The sequence below is a fragment of the Microtus oregoni genome, unplaced genomic scaffold (assembly GCF_018167655.1).
Source record: "Microtus oregoni isolate MIOR12 unplaced genomic scaffold, Mior012 000026F_ref0000081, whole genome shotgun sequence".
Taxonomy (NCBI): domain Eukaryota; kingdom Metazoa; phylum Chordata; class Mammalia; order Rodentia; family Cricetidae; genus Microtus; species Microtus oregoni.
In genome coordinates, this window is record NW_024543085.1 from 29342797 (window position 1) to 29364242 (window position 21446).

Sequence of the window (21446 nt, forward strand, 5' to 3'; positions counted from 1 at the left end):
CAACCTTGTAAAGGGATTGCAGTCAGAACATAGCCTCACTAAAACACTGCACAAAATTGCCTTCCCAAGAGCCAGCTTTTCATTACTATAATGAAGTACTTGAGGCAAGTTCCTAATGAGGAAAAGAGCTTCATTTACGAGTTTAAATATACCATGCCTGCGTCATCTCTGGTAAGGATGTCCTCAGATCCATCAATCACAACAGATAGCAATGGTTGCAGTTTATATAGAAACAAGAGATCTGAGACAGAGAAAAATAAGAACAACCTGGAGATCAGGCTCTGGCTTTTGTAAGGACTGTGTTTATAAAACAGCAGTCCGTTGAGAGGGCAGTACCACCAGGCACCCAAGAACCTGCCCTTAGTCACTGGCTCTTAAAGAGCCCACCACTCCCAGTACTGCCATCTTGAGGACAAAGCCTTCTTACATAGGAGCCTTCAAAGAGCCTCAGGCCATAAGCTACACCGTAACAGATGTGTAGGAAACATGTTAATTGAGAATCAAGTCCCATTGCCAAGATATCTCACTATGTATATGCATATAGTCCCCAACCCGAAATCACCTGAGGCCAAACATTTCTGATTCTAAATGTGTTAGAAAAGCAATGCCCAGCTTGCAAACCCACTTAGCCACAGTGCTCATGTAGTAATACGAGCAGTGGGCTGGGCTGCGTCCCGCCACCCAGCTAGCTTTACCCGAAATAATTACACGGAAACTGTATCCTTTTAAACACTGCTTGGCCCATAGTTTCAGCCTCTTATTGGCTAGCTCTTACATATTGATCTAACCCATTTCTAATAATCTGTGTAGCCCACGAAATGGCTTACCAAGGAAGATCTTAACCTGCGTCTGTCTGGAGTGGGAGAACCATGGCAACTGACTGATTCAGCTTTTTTCTCCCAGCATTCTGTTCTGTTTTCTCCGCCTACCTAAGGGTTGGCCTATCAAATGGGCCTAGGCAGTTTCTTTATTAATAAGAAATCACTCCCACATCATGCTCATGTGGGGATCAAAGGACAAGTGGTAGAAGCCAGTTCTTTCCTTCTATCATGTGGGTCCCAGGAATTCAACTCTGGTCGCCAGGGTTGGCAGCAAGCACCTTTTTACCTACTGAGCCATCTCATTGTCCCCACCAAAAAGTAATTTGGGGAGCTCCAGTCAATACTGTTAGATTCAGGCCAGCCCATCATGTCAGGATCTTATTTTTTCTTATGTAATAACCTGTTAGGTATATACACTGTACTCTCCTCATTCATACATTCAGTGATAGACACTGTAATCAATTCTGTATTTTGCCTATTATGAATACTGCTGCAATAAAGAAGAAAGTGCAAGTACAACTTTGATGTAATTAATGATTTAATGTCCTTTAGGTATAGAACTCAGAGTGGGATGCTGGGTCATAGGAGAGTCCTGTGTGTTTTAAAAACTCTCAATATCTTCTGACTCCCATAATAGCTGTACTAATTTCCATTGCCACCACCAATGCGTGAAAATTCCCTTCCTAAAGCACCACACTGAAAACACATGATTATCTGCCTCCTCAAGGAAGTAATCAATCAGAAAGGTGACCAACTTTTAAAAAGAATGTTCACCTATCCATTACCACCTTGGACAGACAAACAGGGAAAAATAAAGTAGGTATCAAAATGAAAAGCCCCTGAGTTAAATGCTAAAGTTTAGGTTTGGAGTCCTGGATTTCAGATCTAGAGAGAGCTTTTCCTCTGTAACTGTCAGGTCTGTCTAAACAAAGTGTGGACAGCCACAGTGCAGGCTCACTGCACAACAGAAGACTTAGCTGGAGTGAGTCCGGGAATTGTATTCAGTTGTACAAAAGCCTGGCTGAATGTCGTTAGCTAGACAGACTATTGGCAGCTGGTACTCTTGCTTTCTGTGCTTTCAAATATCTGTATTACCTTGGCTTTGGAGGGCTTAGGTCTTAAGATCCTTTCGTTTGAGACCTGGAACAAATCACTCATGTTCTACAACTGAGTTGCTTCTGTGTACAATGTGAATTGTGACACCTGTTTCAGAAGGTTGAATACACAGATGTATCTACAAGTTAAATATTGCCAATATTACTACAATAAATACAGCTCCAAAACACAGCAGGAGCCCATAGCTGTTGACATTTAGCCATCTTTATGCACAGGTTCTTATCCATAGATTCTGCCATCTGTGGTTTTAGCTAACAAAAGATCAGACATATTCAGGAAAAAAATATGTGCAGACTCTGATATTGTTCTCACAACACTATATTGTAACAGCTATTTGCACTGTGTGCACATTGTGCTGCGTGCATAACCTAGACAGGATTTTAAAATGTGTGGAAGAGCCAGGCATGGTGGTGCACGCCTGTAATTCCAGCACTTGAGAGGCAGAAGCAGGAGGAACTACGTGAATTCAAGGTGAACCTGGTCTGCATAGTGTGTTCCAGACCTTCCAGGGCTACATAGTGAGACTGTGTCTCAAAATATTAAAATGTACAGGAAGACTGTATAAGTTTTATGCAAATATTATGTTATTTATGTTATATATTATATAATATAATTTTATTTGATATATATTTTTAATAATACAATGTTATTCTATAACACATATAATATTATGTTATTTATGTTATATAGAGAATTTGACCTGGGGATACTGGCACTAATGCCCCCAGATGTCCAGAGTAACTTAGAGACATTTAGAAATGAATCTTGTACTCTGGATTTTACTAAGTTAAAAAAAAGGCAGATGGTAAAAGTATACCCGGGGATTTAGGTCAGCCCCCAGCAGGGCCCTGCTGTCTGTCACCTGCACACACACCTGCTGTGAGAGGCTATAGGCACAGGAAAAATGTCTGTGGCTATAAGAGATGGCCTGAGGGAGGGCATTCTTCCCCCCGGTTTACCTACAGGAAACCCATAACTATTTGCAGTAAGCTCAGGACACGAGAGACATGAGCTGAGGATGCCAGAGTGGGAAGTGGACAGGGGTGGACTGAAACTCTTCCTGAACCTTGTGTGTGAAACGTGCAAGGGGCGTGTAAAGGGCAGTCAAAAGGGTCCTAACCCTAACAGTGAAGGCTCAAGCAGTTTGTATGTGCACACATGCCTGACTGCATGCACTGAAATGTTGTGCGGCTCCACGGCAGAACTGTGTGCAAAAATAGTCTTCCTTCACGTACCCCTCTGGGTCAGTACAGCCCAGCATCAGAAAAGTCATTCATACGCCATGTCTGCTCATGACACTGGGAGGTGCTACCAAAAGGCACACAGCAAAGGGCAAGAGGAACTATCGGAAGGCACAGACTTGATCACAGAATTCCAGTCATCACCAGGATGACGCCATACTCCTTTGGTCCTGAGAATAGGCTATTCAAACCACAGCTAGCAGCTGGCCTCTAAATGTTAAGGGGTTCTCATAAAGCGACCCCCTCTGTGAGTTGTGAGCTAGGCCACATCTGCAGCACACGCGTGTTCACGAATGCAGCCCAGGCAGCCACATACAATCCCATCTGCTGGAAGCTAGGGTACCCTGGAAGCTATGGCTACGGTTTTAGTGCTTGATGGTAAAAACCATGCTTTTATTTTCCTGAAGTCTCATACGTACCCATCAATTATTTATTACTGTTGGGTTACATGATTTCATTTCAATCTGTCAGTGTTTATCATGGAAGCTCATTTTAATTGCATGGTCTGGGGCATTTTCCCACTTTCTCTTCAGGGCATCATGTAGCACCTTCCCACATCTGTGCCAGTTGTTCCGCCCATTTATTAGGCTGTGCTACTGGGTGAGGTAGCGTTCTGAAAGATAAATGAATTTCATTCTGTCTTTAAATATTTATGTTTCTTTATGATCTAATATATCATCATGGTTATAGGGGAATTTTCCCCTAACTATAGAAAATATGCCATCAGTTACCTGTCAATTTTGTTTAATAACTCAGCTTTGCAATTCTGGTGCACTGTTCATCGGAGACTCTTAAGAACTCCTTTAGTCTCTCCGTTGCCTTCAGAGTGTCACTCTGGGGTTTATGAAGGTCGTGAGTGCACAGAGGATATTGAAGCATTAAGTACTTTAGTGGGGTGCTCTTCGTCACTCATCACACTGGAAGATCCAGGCCTAGAGATCTTCGTGTCTTTGTCTTGTTTTTTCCCAGGGTGGGATGGCAGTCTCTGTAGAAAACCAGTCTCCCTGAAACAATCCATCAGACTTTTCAAAAGAAATTCAATTTTGTCTGGGCTGATGGACGTTAAAAGCATTGCTTTTAAAGATAAATGATGAAAATATCAATATCATAATGCAAAGAACTCCAATTCTTTTGGCTTAATCTCAGCAAGAAGTATGATAAACCAGTTACTGCCTCAATAGCAGCCTCTGCTTAGGTGCTGGGCATCTTGGAGGTGGGAGTGGCTTTGACAATTCCACTGCCAGGGTGTGAGGCTCCTGTACTCCTAGGTGGTCCCCAGTGAAGCACTCTGAAGTCTGGGAGCATCTAGGCTAGAAAGTCCAGGTTTCAAAGGGCCCTAAGGTCTTAGTCCATATGGTAATTCCAAATTTGTACATGTCTTCTTCTTGAGCAATATTTAAAATGGATGTTTTCAGGAAGCGTCCTAAGCAGACAGCTTTATCTCACACCTGTGCACCTAAGGGAAACAGAACTATGTAGCATAGGTCCTTAACTCAGAGAATAAGGAAAGTGTCAGGGAGGAAGCTGCTGTGCCCCACAAAGCATGCGCTGCTGTTGGACAGTATGAAACATCTTCTTACAGCATAATTTTTCTCTAAAATATTTTGTTGGTTTATTCAGAAATTTATTGAGCAGCTAAGGATACAAATGTATTAAAACATGGCCAAAGATGAGGCATAAGTACAAGTGTAGAAAGCAGTAGAGATCTCTGCATCACAAGAGTGGAAGAAAAATGCTTTAGGAAAACAAGAGATTGCTTCCAGCCTGCAAGGGGGAATGGGCAGCCAATCAGGAAAGGGCACAGAGCTGAAACTACAGGACTGCAGTAGGATTGTTGATGGTCCTCAGTATGGACTAAGTTGTTTCTCCTTTTCCTCTTTCCCCATCTTTGGGCTTAATTTACCAGTAGTGCCCAGAACTATTCAATGCGCTTCTTCTCTGCTCGCATGCATTTTTGCCTTAATGTCTTCTCCAGAACTACGTCCTTTTTGGTGTTTTAGGAGTTTTTGAGTCATTGATCTTGGTGTTGATGATTTTTAAGTCTTTTCCATTTTGGCTTGATTTATGTGCATTTTTGGCTGGGCTATCTTGTACGGATTTCCTCACTGGAACTTTTTCTTCAGCTTCCTCGTCATCTTCATCATCCTCGTCATCATCGTCATCGTCTTCTTCTTTTTCTTCTTCCTCTCATCCTCATCATCTTCATCATCATCCTCATCATCCTCGAGTTTTACTTCTTTTTGTGGAACCTTGTTGCCACCTCCAGGAGCAGATCACTTTCTAGACAAACTCAAGACCTTTGTGTCCTCCTCCTCTTCATCTTCTGACTGCATCTTCCTCTACAGCTACTAGGTGCTGTCCACTCGTGTGCACAGGCCCCGTCCACACTTCAACCACAGCTGGTGTCATCTCAGAGTTCCCAAGAGAAACTGCTGGCTGTACAGACATTTTCTAAGTTGTCAGTGTTTCTTTAATTGGACTGCCTTCACGGTTCATTGCTTCTCCCTCTGCGATGTGTCATTCGTCTTTTGCCCCAGCACCTGAACTAATCGTCTGAGTGCTCATTCTCATCATTCCCCACCTTAAGATGGTGATCAGTTTTTAGTTCACAACTGAACAGGTAGTTCTGAGGCCTAAGAGGGCTCGTGTCCATGTCAGTGTCCATCGAGTCTTCCATAAGGTGGAGGCCTGCACTTTGGTGGGAGAGAAGTCAGGTGGAGAGTAGTGCCTGCTGCTCTTCAGAACAGACACGCAGGACGGAATCACGCTAGGGAAACTTACTGAAATATTTTTAACTATAACAATTATGTTGAAGACTATAACATAAAGCTCATGGATTTTATGCTAAACGTGCAACCTCAAAAGGTTTCCTGGTTATTGTTACTGTTTTCCCAGAATCCTCCAAGTGACTTTATCCTCTTCTTTCAAAAAGATACTTCTGTCCACATCCAAGGATATGCTTAGGCAGTGCTTTCTGAATAACTGGTTATGTGTCCCATTACTTTTCTGTAGTGACCAAATACCAATAGAAGCATCCTAAAAGTGGAAGGGTGATATTTGTGCTTCCAGCTGAAGGAGTGCCGTCCGTCCTAGTGGACAAGGCATGGCTCTTCACTCTGGGGCAATGAGAGCTCACTACTGCCACATCTTCGTATCTCCACGGATCATGAAGCAGAGAGTGTTGGGAAGACACAGAGCTGGTCTGTAACTCCCATAGACCCACCGCTGATGTCCTGCATCTGCCAGCTAGTTCCTGCAGTCAGACCTTCCACAGCCTGCGAAAACAATCCCAGCAGCTTGGGATACAATGTTCAGATATATGAACCTGTAGGAGCATTTCACAGTCATGCAATAGCAGGTCTCGTGAGGCTGAAATACGTCCTCATTTGAAACCACAACAGAACACTAATCTTCAGAGGACACAACAGGACCAAACTGTGCTCCCAGGACGCTCATGAAGTTGCCCATCTGAAAAAACCAGGCTCATTTCACCCCTTCTAGGTACCATTCAAGGGCATCATTTCCCCTGTTCTAATGGAATAGCAATGGAAAAGAAAAGCTAGTAGACATCAAAGCCCTTCATGAACACTCCCTCTTTGAAACAGCACTCAGCTCTTGAAATATATTCCCATACCCAAGAATGGCTTCCTTTCCCCCATAAAAATGGAGGTTTGGAGGGTTTTTTGTTTTGGTTTGCTTTGGTGTTTGGTTTTTCTTTCCCCAAGATATTCTTGATGCAGAAGAAACAAACTCAAGGCCCAGAGTGCAGGAACACAAGTTTCTGGGTCAGCAGTCCTGATGACTTTACTGCCCACATCTCCTTGGCACACGCTGCTCGCTTCTAGCCCCTCCACCTTAGTAAAGCTTCATGGCAGGAAGGAGGTGACCCACGTGCTTGGAAGCCTCTTCTGTCCCTTACTGTTACTGTGTTCCTATTGTTGTTTTAAGAGTTCATCTTCATGGAACACCATATTCTAAGTGCTTTATATGAAACCTGAAGAAGTAGGCAGCATTTCATCCCATTTCAGTGGGGAAGAAAGTTATCTTTGTTTCCCAGAGTCTCCAATAATAATTGAGTGAGTGAGTGACGGAGAGGTTGAGTGGGGCAGAACTTGCCCTCCAGGTAATCAGTAGTTGTTGGTGAACTAAGCAAACATATTAGCATACAATTACCAGCATGTGCATGTCCCCAGCCACCATGCTGATAGAGGAAACACTCAACCAGGCTCTGTCTTGCTTCCCCAGGCAGTACTACGAGATGCTGTACAACACAGCAGATGAGCTCCTGAACCTGGTGGTGGACCAGGGCGTGAAGTACACAGAGCTGGAGTACATCCATGCCCTGACCCTGCTGCACCGCAGCCAGACCGGCGTCGGGGACCAGACCGTCCAGAACACCAGGCTGCAGAGGCTCAAGGAGATCATCTGTGAGCAGGCTGCCATCAAGCAAGCCACCAAGGATAAGAAAATAACCACCGTCTGATGGTGTTCCCTGTTGCGGGTGTGGGTGGGGCTCGCTGTGTGTGCAGCCACAGGCTCTATCCACCCAGCATAGCGTGAGCTGACTTGGTTTTGTCTACACTGATGCTTAGTGGATGAAGGTGGATTACTTCCTCCTTAGTTTTGCTTTTCTATATGAACTCTAAGGAAGTTTGCAGTACAGAATGCTTTGCCTAGTGACTACTTTAGTGCTGTCTATTCCCAAGGGCTGAGGGTGGAATCAGACGGAGGGCATGCCAAGTTGCTGCACCCCGAGAAAGCAATGAAGGAAAGCTAGCTGCTACCTGAGTTTCTGGACCATCCTGAAACTGCTTAGTAAGGTCTATGGCATAAGCAGGGGGCTTTTTATTCTCTTATCTTTGTCAGTTTGTAGTTCAGTGAGGTGAGTGTGTGCACATTACTTTGTCTCCATTGCCAAAATCAAATTAAGAGGCTTCTCAGCTGGCTTCCCTACCAAAAACAGATCTCCTCAAGGCTGGGGAGGAAGCCCTTTCTCCCTGACCAGGGATGGACAGTACTCTAGAGCTTGTACACAGGGTGCTAGTTGGTTTTATAACCTTTTTGTTTTATTCCTTCTGCATTAAAGCCAAGAGTCAGGGCTGGAGGGGTGGCTTAGCAATTAGGAGCACTTGGCTGCCCTTCCAGAGGACCAGAGTTCAGTTCTCAGCCCCTGCCCATGGAGGCTCACAACCATCTGTAACTTCAGTTCCCCCTGACCTGAAGCCCTTTCCTGACTCAGCAAGTACCATGTGTATGTGGTGCACAAACACGCATGCAGGCCAGAATACTCAACACATAAAGTAGGAAAAACATCAAGTCAAAACTTATGCTGAAAGTGGAAGGGTGAAAGGTGATCCACCCTCCCCTGACTTGACCCTATAAATACATTAATAATAGCTGGAGAGCTTCCTACCTCTCACTTCACAGAGGGTAAATTTGAGGGGCATCCTGATGTTCCCGTGCACACCATGTTAGTAACTTGTCTTGTTGCTGTGACAAAAGTTCCCCAGGAAAGGAAGGTTTCTGGCTAACAGTAAGGGTAAACCCGTCATAACCAGGAGGCCGTGGCAGCCAGAGCTCACAGTTGCTCACACTGCCTCTGCGTTCAGGAAACAGTAGCGGATGCTTGTGTTCGGTGGCTTTCTCCTTTTGATGGAGTCCAGGACCCCAGAATGGTTCCCCCACATTCCGAGTGGGACTGCTCACCTCAGTTAATCTGATTTAAATTCGCAGACAAGTCCTAGTTGGTCGCTGTTGCTGTGATAAACCACGAGCCAAAACCAACACACACACACACACACCAGCTACACAGACACACAAAAATAAAAGGTTTCAAAGAATTTGACAATGAAAAAGTAAAGCAATTATCATTACAATAAACATTGAATCTACTTAAAAATTCAGAGAGGAATATAGCAATACAAGTATTTAATATTAAGCAATAGAGTTCAGGCCTGCTCAACTGAAAGCAAGGAAGACAGGACATTTTTTTTGTGTCGCTACCAATGAAGACTTTGAAATTTTTGTTTGTTTGTTTGTTTGTTTGTTTGTTTGTTTGAGACAGAGTTTCTCTGTGTGGCTCTGACTGTCCTGAACTTGCCCTGTAGACCAGGTTGGCCTCGAACTCAGAGATCTGTCTGGGATGGAAGGTATATGCCACCACCCCCGGCTGCAAAGCCTCTTGTTGAATTGCCCTTTTCTAATATGGTACCTGCAATGTTTGCGGCAGTATGGATCTTGCCACTGCCCCGGGTCCCCACATCATCCTGCTGCTCAAGGGTCACAAGTCACAGGAGGCATGAGTGCAAAGACAAGGAAGCCTCTGGAACATACATGGGAAGAAGAGACAGAAAGGCTGGTGCCATTCAAAGTCTCTTAGGCCCCGTGGGAGGGAATCTTCACACCTGCTTGTAACAGCTTTGGTCTGGATGGGAATAAGCAAAAATTAAAAACTGTTTTGAGAAGCTTAAATGTTGTTTGTTGTTTTTCTTATAATCTTTATTCAGCAAACATTTCCTGGGATCCGAACATATGGTACGTGCTGCTACACTTGGGCCATGTCTTAGAATTGATTGCTATTGATGTGAAGAAACACCATGTCCAAGTCGGCTCTTAGAAAGGAAAACATTTAATTGGGTGGCTTACAGTTCTGAGGTTTGGTTCATTATCATCATGGAGGGACATGGCAGCATGCAGGCAGACATGGTGCTGGAGAGGCATCTTGTACAGGCAACAGGAAGTGAACTGAGTCACTGGGTGTGGATTGAACATATATGAGACCTCAAAGGTGGCCTCCACAGTGACCCACTTCCTTCAACAAGGCCATACTCCCTAATAGTGCCTTTCCCTCTGGGACCATTTTCTTTCAAACCACCACAGGCCAGATACAGAGACAGAAGACACCCTTATCTAGCATTTAGAAACTGGACTTGAAACCCAACAAGTTCATACCCAAAACTGAACTGGAAACCAGGTCAGCAGTAAGACAAGACACCAGCAGGCAGCTGCAGAATAACTTTCCAGTACCTTCTGAGAGGAAGGAGGGCTCCACAACTGTGTGGTTTAGCATCCTGACGGGTAAGAAGTTGAATACACACAGGAGACAATCATGGAGAAGCACAGTGTCTGGAACCAGGTTCTCATAAGTCTACCCAAGAAGCAAGAGTGGCCAGAGTGGCAGAGAGCTATTGGATGGGACCACTTGTGTTTGGAAGCTTTGCTGTAGTGGTCATGGCCACTTAACTTAGAACTTGGCTTCTCCTTTTCTCCTTGCCTATTCTGAAGGCTTGGGATCTTTGTTTTGTTTTCTGGTTTTTTGAGACAGGGTTTCTCTGTGTAACAGCCATGGCTGTCCTGGAACTGTGGAAAGGGACAGTGGAACCATGAGAGCCAGCAATACCAGGCCCAGGAGCTGCTGCAGAGAGTATTGTGAGAGTGGATCCCCACCTTGCTACAACAGTGGCAGACCACAAAGGCCAGTTTTATACAGAAAAGGTCATAGGGGCCTTTGTCCAAGACTTTCAAGCACAAGTCTTTGGTAATTCGCTGATATTTATTCTGCAAATAGTCAAAACCAATGACACAGTCCGTAGCTGGTTAAGTGGATACAGTTGGATGGCATGGCCACCTCAGAAGCTGCCCCCTCTGGGGACACACTGAATGTTTCTACATGGTATGGCCCTACTTCAGGGATGGTCTGTGAGAAGGATTCTGTGTCCTTCACGGTCATTACTAGAATGTCCCAGAGTCAGTACAGAGAGCCCAGCCACACACATAGCCTCAAGAGTTTACATTGTACCATGACAACCACTCCCTGAAAAGTACTGCTGCAGGAGAGAAAACTACTAATAAGCCTCAGCAGGAGGGCACTGAAAGCAGAGCTCACCCTTTTCTCTTAAATGTGGGGCAGATGAGATGGGCCTAGGCTAGCTCACAGAGCTTCCCATGATCCCCCTCCACAGACTCAACCAAATGTGGAACAGACTATCCCTTAGACAAATAACAAGTGCCAGCGAGGACATGGGTGGAAGGAAACCTTGATACACTGCTGGTGGGAATGACTGTCCAGTCACTGTGAAAACACTGCGAAGACCCAAAACAGTAGGAACAGATCGGCCAGTCTGTCTGGGGCCCTTGCCCTGCACCTCCTCTCCACACCCAGAAGCTGCTGTATCCCACACTTTCTCAGGTGTAGCCCTCACTCCTCATCAAAGAACCTTCTTGTGGAGAGCAGACAGAGGCTACTAAATAGATTCACAACTGGTCAAAGTGCAGATAAGGTGACCGTGAGGTGCCCAGCCCCCGCTGGGTTAGCTGCACTTAACCCCTGCACTTAAGGCTTGGAGAACATCACGGAAGAGAGAGCAGGAACAGTGTAAGAGTTAGAGGGCCAAGGGGCTACTGCAAGGCAGGAGATGCTGCACCAATGGCTACCTACGCAAGACATGCATGGACAACAGCAGCTGACATACCAGCCTGGATGAGGGAGAAATTCACAAGGCCTTCCCCCTGCTGAAGAACCACACGTGGTCAATGGCTACTAAGAGAGGGAGAATCAGACTTCTCTAGGATTATTCAGTCACAAGGGGTCAGCCCTAAAGACGTGTACATACAAACAGAACTAATCAGACTCGTTAGGGTGTGTATATAACAATTATAGAAGAAGGGACCATGGATTCAAGGAGGAGGAGGGGAGGAACACAGGAGGAGTTAGAAGGGGAAGGGGGTGGAGATGAGATAAATACAGTGTGCTCATTAGGAAAGTCTAAAAAAGTTTAGAAATGCAAAAGAAGTGAAATAGATCTATGATATGATCCAGCTATACCGCTCCTGGGTACTTTCCTGAAGGACTCAAGTCCACAAACCCAGCTGTACCGCTCCTGGGTACTTTCCTGAAGGGCCAAAGTCCAACATGTCACAAGGCTGTGATCCTCGAACAGCACTGATTATTGCAGCATATTCACACTGCCTAGGGTGGAACCAGCCCAGGTCCCCAACAACGGAGGAGTGGGTAAAGGAGCCATGCTGCGCTGCACGATGGGTGTCTTGTGACTCCAGAGAACATTTTACAGCAGTTACTCAGCCATATTTTCATCAGCAGCTCCTCAGAGCCAGGGGCTTTGGTGAAGGTTAAACCAAAATTCAAGGAGTTTTCGGTGTTATTGCTTTGCAAATAAAGTGGTTGTCTTTTGCTGTAGATTTTCACAATACTGACTCCCTTTCTGTTACATATTTGGGAATTAATTTCCACAGTTCAGAACTTTCCTATGCTTTGGGGGTTTACTGATCACATTTCCCTAGCAAGTGTGAAATGTTTCCCACTGCCAGGCCTGCGTTCCTCTCTCCTAGACGAATGCAGAGATCTGTCTTCCTGCAGCCAACAGGCATTTGGCCAGCGTTTAGGGTCCAGGCAAGAGCATTCCATTTAAGATATTCACAGCTATCCAAGGACACAGAATTACTACCTACCCGAAGCTGCTGATTCATGGCTGCTCAGATAGAAGAATAAGATGCCCTGGTTTTACCTCACTTAAAAGATTCCTAACTCCTCACCTTCACCTCAGTTTATTGATGATTTTAGTTCAGGAAATTTACTGCTTGTGTTTTACTCTCAAGAACAGCAGAAGAGATTATTAACCACAACCCAGAGAAAGACTTCCTGGTGGCGCCACAGACCCACACACCCACAATCAGAACGGCTGATGAGAGCATACCCCAGAACTGATAATTTAGAGACCTGAGTCTCCTCTTTGTTTCTACTGCTTAGAGCAATAAGTGCAAACTCCAGACCTAGGCCCGTAGAAATTGTAGTGTCTGGTGAATGTGCTATCAAGAGCCATTAGCTTCCCCCCGACTGTTTACGTAGGTTGCCTGGTTACCCAATATCCTCTATGCATGCTGGGAGAAAACACAAACAGCATACTGATTTAAAAAACAATCCGTGCCCTATTCATAATTTTATTGAAAATAAACCTTTTAGCTCATTACCTAACTACCTAAAAATATAGTGTAGTATACTAGTCTTCCCCTCTAGAATTTCCTGATTATTTAATTCCTTTCTTAACTAACTTTCTCCATTAAGGAGTTCACCAGATGTGCCAGTGAACCAGAGTTCACTAAGTCACTACCATCTTTGAGCTGACAGCTAGGGATCTCTCTCTCTCTCTCTCTCTCTCTCTCTCTCCTCTCCTCTCCTCTCCTCTCTCTCTCTCTCTCTCTCTCTCTCTCTCTCTCTCTCTCTGTGTGTGTGTGTGTGTGTCTGTCTGTCTGTCTGTCTCTGTCTCTGTGTGTGTGTGTAAACTCTTATCTGATTTTTTTTATGGGAGACAAGAATTCCAGCCCTGGAACCTGAGAGGGCTGGGAAATTGCTGGTTTTAAGGGTATATATTACTGGAGGAGGAGGATGAAGAGGAGGACGAAGAAGAGAAGAGTTTTTGTTTTTCAAGACAGGGTTTTTCTTGTAACAATGGCTACCATGGTACACGCTCTGTAGACCAGGCTGGCCTCAAACTCAGAGATTTGCCCGCGTCTGGGACTAAAGGCTTGTGCCACCACTGCCTGGCTCACAATGGGGGTCTTTTAATCTCACTGCCCACCTAGAACTTTCCCCCTCTCCCAGCTGGAAAAGTCCTGGAGATTTGGCAAGGACACTGTTTGCGGCCTCTTGCCCTCGAAGAGCTGTTTGCTCTCAAAGGCAACGTTATTCACGCGTGTTCCACTCAGACCCTGTGGTGGGACCCTCCCTGAAGAGGCTTCACTCAGAGTCCCAGGCCCTCTCCATGACTGCACTCTTGTCTGAATGTTTTCTGAACCTGATAGTCATTATTCTATGTTTCAAATAGCTTGAGAAAGAAAGCCTCACCACAGAGAAGTCAAATTGGCAAGCAAACCCTGATGTCTCTCACCGTCAAGTTGTTTCCATGATTTCTTAGCACTGAGGCAGCCGTTCAGTCAAAAGGGTGTGGCTGCCTGTTACGGCTCGGTGACACGGGATCTCTACAGTGGCAACCTTGTGGTGTGATCTGCTGCTTCCACTGGCTTCTTAGACCGCTCACTGTGATCCTGCTTTTGCTGAAGTCCGCACTTCCCACTCCAATCCAGCTCAGATTTCCCACTCCAATCCCCTAACACTAGCCTTTCATTTAGGAAGCCATCGCATAGGACTGAGAACCGAAAGTCTTTAGCCCGACTCCCTGCTGCCTGCTGCGAGGCTGAGTTGTAGGAAGTTTTGGAGGCTCAGAACTGCCATTTTCAGGGCGCTTTCCCTCACCAGCACAGCCTGGCAGCTCATGCCTCACCAACTCCTGATGGAACAAATGAATTCCTGCCTCACAGGCTCTGCGAATGGACCCGGGCCATTCCAGTCAAGATTCTTGATCTGAGACGGGTGGTGTCTGCTTCCCCGGGACCAGGGCACAGAAATAGGTGGACAAGGAAGAAGAAGGCCAGAGTCCAGCCCTGGGGTTCAGCAAATCTGAGCTGGATTCATTCCATCCAGGGAAAATGTGAGCAGAGACCACAAAATGGCTAACCTTCCATAGGCTGTGGGAACGAGGAGTGTGCTGGTCAAGAAAGTCTGGATTGAAAAGCAGAGCGTGCGTTGTAGCGCACACCTGAGAGCAATTGTCTTAATGTGGCATGGATGTAAAACAAATTGGGCGTAATTTGGAGGGAAGGTAATGAGGTACCAAGAATGAGAAAACATAAGGAATCGCTGGGCTCCGCGGAGGTCTCCGCTCTGTCCTAATTAGACACAGTTGTTATGAGAAGTGCATAATTAATAAGCATGTGACCAGATGTGGAATACAGCGGAGTTCTCTTCCTGACACGGACGTGGTAATGAACTGTACGTGGCTGGAAGTGGTTGTCTTGCCTCGGCTGCGAAAGCAGACCTGCCTGGAATTTTGAAGAGGTGTATGCGCCGCGCAGGTTCACACCTGGAAACAAGTCATCGTGTTCCAGCCAGGCTGGGGTAATGAGATGGAGCTAATCACCAAGAGTGTAATGAGATGCGAGAGTCACCGGAGCCGAGCTGGAAATCTCTCTGAAATTGAACCAAGACGCAAACAGCAGAAAGGACTTCGGTGAACAGAACAAGGTGGTGGTGGTGGGGGGGGGGAGGCGTGTGACCCGAGGGGTTACTGGGACATTCCTAGCCAAAGACATGTCTGCAGTAGAAAATAATGCCAGGGCATTCACACACCTGGAGCAGAGGTCCCTGGGATCCCAAGGATTCACTGACCTGTAAAAACCATGTAAGAATGTGGAAATGTGTATACAGTTTGTGTGCATAAACAGCTGAAAAAAAGATGAGCCTGGGTATTTGCAGGTAAGCAGAGTTCTCATTATCAGTGATCCCTTGCAGAAGGTGGCCTCAGACGCCTGCTGACTCTGCACAGATGTCCCAGGAGGAACCAGACTGCACTCAGAAAAAGCATGCTCCCTCCCCCACCCAGTAAGGATTTACTTACTGTGAGAGATCAGGAAAGCGTTATGAGCTGGCTTCTGTTGTTTTTAGTTTGTGATTGATTGCTAGTGCATTATGGGAAACAACATTTCTTGAACATGTAATACGTCCACTATGCGTTAAATGTTTGACCACACTATTTCACCAAATCTCCACAACAGTCCTGTGAGAGACACCATCATCCCCACTTGACTGGGGACACATGGAGACTTAGATCAGGACTATACGGGAGACCCAGAAAGTATGTGAACTTGCTCTGCTTGGCGCCAAGGCTCAAGTTAGGAGCCCCTCTCACCTTCTCTACTCTGTCCAGTGTGGTAAAGAAAAAGAGCATCACCAACTCTGAGCTCCAGTGACGTTCTCTGGCAGTCCGGCTCTTCTAGTCCCTCTGTCCTCTCTATGACTCCCTGAGGGACGCACACTGGGCTTAATTTGAGAAGCCATTTCCCCATCTCTGCCTCTCTCTGGGCCTAGCTATCTAGGAATAACGTGGGGTGAGAACACCTACGAAGAAAAAAATATCTAAGAAACACAAACCTCCGAAGGACTGGCTGAAAATGACCCCCACTCCATCCAAAGGCAGCAGAGGCCGTGGTTCTAGAACCATGGCTCAGAATGTCACTTTAGCCTGTACAGGGGAGAAAAGGCTCCTTGGCTGTGGCATCTGTGTCAAAAGGCGCAGGCAAACATGCAGGCGTGCTCAAGTTTTATAAGGCATGAGAATCTTTGCAGAAAAGAGTGAGCAGATGGTTGGGGTTTGTTCTGTCCTGCCTGTGGAGAGCTCTCCCGCAGAGTTAACAGGCCCATCTCCATCAGAGCAGCTATGACCACTGCCAGAGTCCCTTGTGGTGAACTCTGTTGAATGCCAAGTTTCCCTCAGAAAGAAGGTGCTGGACTGTCATTGGACCACCCCAAGAGAGTCCAGCCACGCCCTCCTACACCTCCGTGCACTGTGTGTAATTCTGCCCCAGTTGACCTTGGCCCCATGGTCTTTGGAGGTGGCCGAGTACATAGTGTATGGACGCTACCTGAAGGGGGAGGTGTCGATCTATACAGCTGCGGGGAAGTCATCATTCAGCCCTGGTGAGACTTCCCAGGGGTGCAGCTGCTTTGGGGTCACCCACACTCCTGTTAGGAACCCCTCATCCATGCTCTGTAAGTAAGCCCAATAAACTCATTATTTCCACAACTTGGACTTTGGTAGATGATGCTTTGGACTGTAACTGGTACCCCGTTAAGAAGGTAAGATATACTTGTTCACATCACCCCACGGAGTACTGGACAAGGGACATGGATCAACTGGGGGAAACAGGAAGGCCCATTTGTTCCACTTCCTTGCTGTACTCCTGCATCTTCAAAAATATGGAAGCTCCAAACCTCTAGGTATAGGGAAGGTGTCTCTCAGAGAAGGTCAGAGATGCCTGCCCTGGGGAACAAGATAAGTAAGGCCAGAAAGACTGTCCTTCATAGGGCTCCTCGGATTCTACATCCTTTGAACATTTGCTCTTCCTAGAAGAGAGTTGGGCTAGTATGTCCCAGGCTATCTTCTGCAAGGGGTTTGTCTCTAAGTTTGACATCCTTACCTGTAACATGGGAGGGCGTGACAATAGCTCCCGGTCAATAGCAATGCTGTATAAAGCATATGTGTTCACTGCCAGACATGTAACAAATATTATGTATTTATATTATGTGTGTTTAACCGACAGTATTGCTACTACCACGTTTATTTTTTGAGGAGCCTTGGACACGCCTGAAAAGACTTGTTCATTTCTGGTGGCTAAAGAATAAAGAGTAAAACCACTTCCGGTTAGAAAGACCAAGGGTCCTCAAACACCTGTTGTGTCTCCATGCCTGAAACAACCAGAGAATTGGAAGAGCTAGGCCAGGCCAAACACACAGAATGTCCTAATTTTTGCTATGTGATTGTCTCAGCCCCACCCTTCCTCCAGACAGGACAACTTAGGTGACTGATTCCTTGCGCCTTCTTCCTTTAATTTGTTAGTGGGATTTTGCGTCTCATGGCCAATCAATGTATTTCCATACATCTCATTAACTCTCGGGGCTTCACTTCCCTGGAGGAGCCAGGCCTTGGCAAGCTGAATGGCCTTCTGCTTGGGCATGAAGTTTGGTTTGCTTGTCCCATCTTTGCTGAGAAAAGTTTGATTGCAATTGCTAATCATAAACATTGCAGGTTGGATGGAAAGGGATCCTGGCATTCGGGAGCTAAGGAATACTAAGTGCTACAGCTCGGATGGAAGAGTATTCTGGCAATGGGGGACCAGAGAATAGCACAGGTCACAGTAGGCGTAGTAGCTTACAGCCCTGCCCTAGGGAAAGGTTTCTTCAATGTAACACCTCTGTACCCGCAGGAGAGGCTTCCCCAGAGAAGCTGTTACATTTCAACTCTGGTGTCCCAGAGTGTAAGAACTCCACTCTGCTAGGGGAAGTTTTCCCCAGAGAAAGTGTTACAGCCCTGCTCTGCTCTGCTCCTCCATCTCTGATTTCCCCAGTGAAGCTGTAGCATCTGGTGCTGCTAGGGAAAGGCTTCCCCAGTGAAACTGTTGCAACCGTTCTCTGCTCCGGAGAAAGAAGGTCATCATCCAAACTTCATTTATTGAGAGGGAAGAATCCAGGAGAGTGGCTGCCTTTCCAGGGTACAGAGCAGCTGCAAACTGGACAGGTACAGGGCTTATATTGGGTTTCTTAGGGACAGAGTTTTTCCAGGGAAAATTTTTAGGGTGTATTATTAACTTGGTGGGTTGCAAGGTCTGCAAAGTTCAGTCTCTGAAGGCAAGAGGTATTTTCAGAAAAAGATGTACCCTGGGAAGGTAAACTTCCCCAGGAAAGAGCATACATTCAATGGCTGCCCAGTGCTAAGTGGTCAACCCTGAAAACATACATAAAGGTAACATTATATGGACTGAACATATATGTTATGTAGGTTAAATGTAGGAATATATATACATATATATGTATGTATATATAATTGCAACAACAATTAGTAAAAAAAAAAAGGCCATAAATTTCAAGGAGAATATGGAAGGGTTTGGAGGGAGGGAAGGGGAATGTAATTAAATTATAATTTCAAAAATAAAATAAATACGAGGAGAAGGGGAATTAATGCTTCCTCAGAGATTGGCTTTCTTAGCAGTCTGTCATTTTTTTCATTGTCACTTCATGACAGCCAGAAAGCACAGACAGACAGACAGACAGACAGACCAAGATAGACTGAGACAGAGAGCACAAGACACCAGAGTATCCTCCAGGAGCAAAGTCCCAGTATCCTAGCTCCTTGCATAAAGGCCTCCTCGGGGTTCAGCTACCTCCAACAGTGCCAAGCTGAAGACCAAGGCTCTAATGGAAGGGACTGTGTGGGACATCTCTGAGCAAGCTATCCTGGTGTGTTACCCGCTGTGGGTAGAAAGCACTGGATGGACTTACAGAGCTTTGGTCCCAACCATCAAACTTCTCAGAGCAACAAAATGCCAAAGTCCAAGGGAAGAGAGCCGAGATGTCTACTCAGTGATTGAGCCAGGACTAGCATCCAGGGCTCATGGCCTTGACACCCCAGGGATGTTGCATTTGGGGACCCTGCATGTTTTAGGTGAAAAGAAGAAAACTAGAAGGCAAGGCCCCATCCATCTCATAGAAAGAACTAGACCATGGATAAGCTAAGGAGTACTGTAGCCAGCACCCCAAAGTAAGGGCACTGTGGACCAGGCTAAACCCTTGCAGAATCCAGCAAGAAGATCAATGGCTGTAGTTAACTGTTAGCCTAATACAACTTAATGGAGGTGCCTGTGGTTAGACATTTCAATACATTAGGTATTGAAAAGGATGTGGGGTTGGGATGTCAGCTGAGGTCCTTGAGATGAAGGATGCACTTTGACAGCCGCACAGTTACCATAGTGAGATGTGAAGGCGAACCTGAAGAGCCGCTCGGTACAAGGGGCTCAGCAGAGTGAACTTGTGAGAACTCAAGAGAGAGGAACCCCTGGCTTTCTGCACTGTGATGACAGAATTCCGGGAGCCAGGTAATTTATAAGGAGCAAGAACGTGTTTCTCACAGTTTTGGCAACTGGGAAGTTCAAAACAAAGGGGCTGGCAACTGGCAAAGGTCATCTTGCCCTGTTGCCACACAGTGGGAAGCAGAAAGGCAAGAGCTGAAAAGAGACAAGAACGAAAACTAAGCATCGTGACTCAGGCTTGTGATCCCAGAACTCAGGAGGCTGAGATAGAAGGAGCATCGGGCTACAGAGCAAGTTCCAGGTCAGCCTACACTAAAAGAAAAACTTGCATTAAAAAGAGGCTTATTATTCTCCAGAGCCCTCGACAGACTGGACAGTGCCCTCCCAAAATGATAAGGGCAGATGTCCTCTGGCTGTAATAAGGTGGTGCTAATCTTCAGGTGAACCAGAAACAGCGTTTATGGGCTACCCAGGTCTCTCCGGCCAGTCAGCATCACAAGCACTGACCCTGGATCTCAGTTCACAGGCCTTCCCATCCTCTGTCTCCTTGTTTCGTTTTTAGCTCAGTTAGTGTTTGCAAGCCCGCACGCATAGGTCTGGGGTCATTTTGAATTATTCATAGGAAACCTTCTATAAAAAAATCCAATATATAATTTTAAAAACTTGCTATCTAGAATAAGTAATTGCTACCAAAGCCTGAAGGCCCCAACAAGAGGCCATACGTCTCTACTCCCACGTTCTAATCCGGCAGAACCGCCCCCTTTTTCCGTATGGCGTGTCTCTGTTATTCACCATGCGATGTCATCCCTCACAATTGAGAATTTTGTCCTCTAGAAACCCGGAGCGCATTCACCACCCATGAAAGTACTGGTAGAAAGCTCCATCTTCTGCTTTTTTACCCTCCTCCCCAACAGCTGCGACTTCCTTACTTCTCTGATGTCCCAAAGGAAGCAAATGTTACTGCAATTTAAATAAGATCGAAACCTGCCACTTTTTTAAAAAGCCAAAGAGCTGCTGACGTGGCCAGCTCTAAGAAGAAGGCTCCAGGTGGTAGCTTTTGGCCCTGAGACCGCTGTGGCTTGCTACTTTGTTACACAGCTGACCAGCGTCTGCGCATGCGTGATTGACTTCATTAGGCTTGAGCTTGTGTTAGCTGTCAGTCCGTTCTTATATGTTTTTCACTTCTGTGGTTTCTCGATGCAGACAGACCCTATCCAGCAGACACCCATGGTGGTCACTCACTCTCCTGGCCCCCACTCAGAGTTCAGAAGGGAAGTGAGCTTCTGCTTTGCTCCATGGCCCGAGCCTCCAGGAAGGACCATTTTACAGCATTGCAGCATCCTCGGATGGGCTGGCTAAACATCGTTAGCTTCCGCTGTGAGGAGAGATGGCAGAGATGTCTCCTCCCCACAACTTTGGCCGCAGGTAGCAAGCTACAAAGTGAGCCATCCACAGACAGCATGTCAGCAAGCAAGCACACAGGTCACCTTTCAACGCGCTGTAAGCCTGTCCTACTCTCTGGCCACCGGGCCGTTGGAACATCTACTCCAAAGCAAACACGAAGATATTCTGTCAGTAGGATGAGACCCACCTCCTAGTCAGAGCAGGCACCAGACTGTTCCATCGGTTCTGGGAGGTCAGGGTCCTCGGGTACAGCTGCATCACATTCAGCGAATTAATTTATTTTTAGCTTCATTCAAAAAAACCCAGCAAAGCCCATAAAATCTAACCTGACAACTGCATGTATTAAACACTCTTCATACTCACTTATAATGCATCTATTTTGCCAGCACTTTGGTATTGTTCCAGTTTAGATGTCAATTCTGGAGAAACT

General features: G+C 46.1%; 1 protein-coding gene and 1 pseudogene across 1 annotated transcript in view; one reads left to right on the plus strand and one right to left on the minus strand.

Annotated features, from left to right (window-relative positions):
• Window positions 1–9642, plus strand: part of Exoc4 (exocyst complex component 4) — a 714919-nt gene extending 705277 nt beyond the window's left edge. Inside the window, exon 18 of the mRNA XM_041675392.1 lies at window positions 7424–9642. Within this exon, the coding sequence (XP_041531326.1) occupies window positions 7424–7661 (238 nt within the window). The 3' untranslated portion in view covers window positions 7662–9642. The remainder of the gene's footprint in view (window positions 1–7423) is intronic.
• LOC121463296 lies at window positions 5101–5855 on the minus strand (annotated as a pseudogene).
• Window positions 9643–21446: the final 11804 nt, after the last annotated feature.